Raw genomic sequence first — 4,624 nt, 5'->3', positions numbered from 1 at the left:
CCCCTCGAGTCCCGTGGTTCTAGCACAGTCGCTTTAATGACTTACGTTCGGCTTAAATTAATTTTTTTTTTTTTAAGATTTATAATATTTGTTAACCTAAAAGTTGTTTGCCTCCCGCTTTTAATTTATTTTGAAATTATTTATTATATTGACGTGTGGCTTACCGATAGTAGTACTTTTCGGCCTCACCACAAATTTTGCCACGTTTCCCGCGCCTTTGAGGCATTTATGAATCGTCCCCATTTTCGTAGTCTAAATGAGCACTTCATAGGTTTAAAATCTACCCACCCAATTCAATCGATTTCAAACGGTAAGTCAATTTATTATAACGAATGGTCGGTAGCAGGGCTTTCCAACTTATCGTTAATTTTCACTTGTATGTTAAACTTTAAACTTTCTAAAGACTAAGAACCTATCTTATTCTTTTACAAATTCACTCCCTTACAATTGATTTTTCCCCTCTCTTTTTTTTCTTTCTGTTGCATGTGCGTTTTTAATATGTCCCTTCTTTTTTCATTTTTTATCTCACCTAATTTCTTATACTTAATTAGTACAATAAAATTACAATAAAGAATCTATTAAATAAAATGATTTAATCATATTACAATCTAACCTATCATGACCGACAAAACAATTAATATTATATATTCAATAATTTAAATAAATTAAATAAACAGTATATAGACTCATCGAAAAAAAAAAGTATTATCTTGAGATTATTCGTTGCCTTTTTAATCTTAAATGAATATTTTTAGAGGCTTAATATATAAGGATCAAAGAAATGATTTAACAGTAACTAAAGCCGCCCATCCAATTATGCATGATAACATTTACATTGGCACATTATAGGAAAATAGATAATACACATTTTGCAATATAAACAAATATAGATATTGAAAACATAAAAGATAGAGTCACACTAGAAGACATACAAATAGAAGTGATATAGAGGACAACATGCAGGTAATATAACAGTAGGAAAAAAAAATAAATTTATTGGATACACAAAACATGAGAAATAAAGAGGTAACATGACACTAATTTAACCAAGAAAAACGAAGAAGCTAAGAGCAAAAATATCAGAAAAAAATATTTTTTTTTCTTTTTTTTTTCTTTTTTTTTTTACACAAACAACATAATAGCCATTAACATGACACCTCGATGACAACAAAATCAAACACAGCAAACATGAATGAATTGCAAACGAACATTCACACATCATTTAAAAAAAAATTACTCGGAACATTTTCATTCATACTTTTTCATGACAAATTTATAACATAAATAATACATGATTGTATAAGAACCTGTGATGAATTAAATCGAGTGATGAAGCAAGAAACCCCCACCAAAAACTCAAACGAAACCCAAAACTCGATTCAAAAACTATTTCTTTTCTTTGTTTTCTTCCCCATTTTTTTGCCTTTTATGTACGTACTTTTTTTTTTCCTTCTTGTTTTTCTTCTTTTTTCCCCTTTTGATTTCAATCTTTTTTTTTTTTGTTTCTTTCTCGTTTTTCTTCTTTTTTCCCCTTCTGATTTCAATCTTTTTTTTTTGTTTCTCTTCTCCCTTCTTGATCCGTATGTCATCTCCTCCCCTTGTGTGTGTGCTTTTTGTGTTATATAAGGAGTAGCAGATTGTGAGGGAGTGGGATTGAGGTGTGGGAGAGACGTGGGTTATGGGGATATTGGGTAGTTTTAGGTTTCTTTTTTTTTTTTTTATTAATATTTTAAACAAAATAAAAAAAATAATAAAATCTATTTAAAACTAAAAAAATATAAAATAATTTAATTAGCTAGTCTTAGGAATATGACTAAGAAATATTAATATCACATTCTTTATTAAAGTTGAAAGAAGAAAACAAATATAATTTAGAAAAAAATTCTTTTTATTTTTTTTCTAAAAATAAATAAACAAATAAATAAACAATAAAATAAAAACTTATTTTAAAATGTGACTCTATTTTTTGTAGGTTTTTTCAAAAAAATTTTAAAATAAATTTAGTAAAAATAAGATAAACTTAAAATATCCAATTTACACCCTAAAACGAAATTGAACACTAAAATGGCAAAGACACTTAGGTTTGGTAAAAAATTAGGTGTTTACACTTTTATCTTGAATTAATGGTGTTTGTTGAGTTTGGCTAGTCTCTCATGATTGAATTGAGGTAGGTGTTATCACAATCTTTGTAATTTTGGATCGTAATAAGTTCATAAATGTTTTATCATTAATATTTCCCATATATCAATTCATATGACACATTTTTCTTTTTAGTCTGTCTCAAAAACAATTACACATCTCTATATTGAGTAATAATTTAATCTTAAAATATCTATTTTATTTTTAGTGAGATGATTTATAGGCGCACAACATACATGAACTTGTTTTAGACCATAGATTTCGAAAGTCAGTCATTCTTTATTAAACTTTGTGTCAAGTCAAACAACATCACATAAATTACAACATAAGAATAAGAGTTAGAGTTTCCTATTTGTTATATAGGAGGGGATTGAGTAACCTCAACTTCTGTATTTATATTCTTCCTCTTCTTGTTTTGTTTGGTCGCACCATAAAAGTAAGAAACAAATCCCCAGAGAGAGAGAGCAAGTGAGAATCCCTTTTCACCTCCAAATTTTTCATGAAAGAAAATAACAGCAATCACTTCTGTAACAGAGAGTGAAGCTGCAATTAAAATTCCAGAGAGTAATGCTGAAGAATAACATGTAACTCCAACGGCCCCCACAAAGTAAACTTGCCATATAAGGGCATTCAACACTATAACCATGTAATATTTGTCTTCACCTAGCTCAAACTGTTTTGCGTCCCTTGGAATTGCCTGCAAAATTTTGAGGAAACTTAGAATCAGGAAAGAAAAGTAGTTTTCTGAAATAATACATATGAGTTGACTGATCATTATAGAAATCAATTCCTAAAAAATGTCGAACGAATTTTAGAATTGATTTCTCATATGGTCACTCAACTACTTCCTTAATTTCATCTTACTTGGCCCATATTAATTTAACATACTCCTTAAAAAAGTTTTAACTAGATGTATATTTTATTAAAATAACTTTATTAATGATGTTTCAAAACTTTAAATTAATCATTTACTACTTTATGTAGTTATCTACTAGTAGGGGTAGTTGTTAAAGCAGTAACAAAACTATCATGATTTGCCAAAATGAACAAGTAAGTTAAAATATGCATTTTTGATATAGGCACCAAGACAAATAAAACCAACAAAGTAATAGGTAGTTATTATTATCCTAGAAAGTTATTTCTTTGTTGAAGAAAATTATAAACAAAAAAAAAACATAATTTTCTGAAATAACTTAGTTGAGTGACCATAATATAAACGTGCAATTGATTTAGTGTTTACCTGAAAATCCTTGTTAATAAGCATCCCCACAACGCAAAAGGCAGTAGCAAAGAAACACATCATCATTTGAAACTCCAAAACCAATGTAAAGGCAATAGCCTTTTTTGTTTTCCTAAAACTTACTTCATTGAATGCAAGCACAAATCCATAAAATAATGCGGCAAGAAGTATCATAATAAACCCTGCAATATATGTCTTACTTGACTCCCCTCTTGGCCTATCACTATTTGCTCCAAGAGCCAAAATTCCAGCTCCAATAGTTAATAAAACCACAGCATTAATCGAATACGATGTGAATTTTTGCTTGACAATAATGAACGCGAAAATCGCAGTGAAAACTAGTTGAGTTGAAGAGAGGAGACAGGACGTGGAGACGGGCAATTTGGCTGAACCATAAGAGTAGAAATAATTAACCATGCCTGTGACTAAGCCAGAAATTACGCTGGCTATAAACAACTTACGAGTCATGAGAAAAATCTTAGTATTGTCCAATCCATTGGATTTTTTACGATGGAAATAAGCTATGACGAGGAGGAATATTGTTAAAGGGAAGCCACCAGTTATCGAAGTACATGATAGCCATATTCTTGAGCCACCACGAACGAAATAAAGACGAGTAGTTAAAGGGCCAGCACAAGTGCTGGTGAAGAGAATAACAGAATTTACTAGGATGAGAATTTTTTTCATAGTTGGATTAGCAATTGCAGTTTGAGATTCCATAATAACAACAGAGAGAGATATTGGAGCTTATTTGATTATAACATTTGGGAATTTACAAGTGTATATATATAGGTGAAAAGGAGGTCGTCCTTGAACAAGCAAATCTTATGGGAATATATATTGACTGTGACAATCCGAACATGATCAAAATTCTCGACTTAGTCAAAAAATTCTATGTAGGCCAATATCGAAACCCCCATGCACCTAATATAGCGTAGGTGACAGTTTCCATTAAAAAAATACGATGTATTTATGTTATCTTCATCACAAACAAGTGAATAGCATAATCACTAAATGATTGCGAAAGAAAATACGAGAACACCTCATTAAATTGACCCTAGAAACAGAGGATGAACTACATTATCTTTATAGTTGTTCATTGTTACTTAGTTATTGCAAGATGAAATACATAAAATATACTTATATATTTATTATGTTTTCAACATGTCCTATTGCATAAAGACCTGTTTTTCTTCTTTTCCATAAAACAAGAGTATGAAAATTCTTGTAAAACTTACATAAATC

The 4,624-nt window shown here is 29.8% G+C and overlaps 1 protein-coding gene across 1 annotated transcript; it reads right to left on the bottom strand.

Moving 5' to 3' along the window:
- Positions 1-2,398: 2,398 nt before the first annotated feature.
- Positions 2,399-4,185, bottom strand: LOC107851611 (purine permease 1). Its single transcript, XM_016696693.2, has 2 exons — positions 3,380-4,185; positions 2,399-2,836 (listed from the first exon to the last, which is right to left on the bottom strand). Exons 1-2 carry the CDS (start codon positions 4,097-4,099, stop codon positions 2,495-2,497), a joined length of 1,062 nt encoding a protein of 353 aa, XP_016552179.2. The 5' UTR covers positions 4,100-4,185; the 3' UTR covers positions 2,399-2,494.
- Positions 4,186-4,624: the final 439 nt, after the last annotated feature.

The sequence above is a fragment of the Capsicum annuum genome, chromosome 12, assembly GCF_002878395.1.
Source record: "Capsicum annuum cultivar UCD-10X-F1 chromosome 12, UCD10Xv1.1, whole genome shotgun sequence".
Classification (NCBI taxonomy): domain Eukaryota; kingdom Viridiplantae; phylum Streptophyta; class Magnoliopsida; order Solanales; family Solanaceae; genus Capsicum; species Capsicum annuum.
This window is presented reverse-complemented; position numbering and strand designations above follow the sequence as displayed.

Coding starts and splice junctions, on each gene's coding strand:
- LOC107851611 (XM_016696693.2), bottom strand. CDS start 4,099: ATGGAATCTCAAACTGCAATTGCTAATCCAACTATGAAAAAAATTCTC. Junction 2,837..3,379: donor TTATTAACAAGGATTTTCAG/GTAAACACTAAA, acceptor AAAATTTTGCAG/GCAATTCCAAGGGACGCAAA.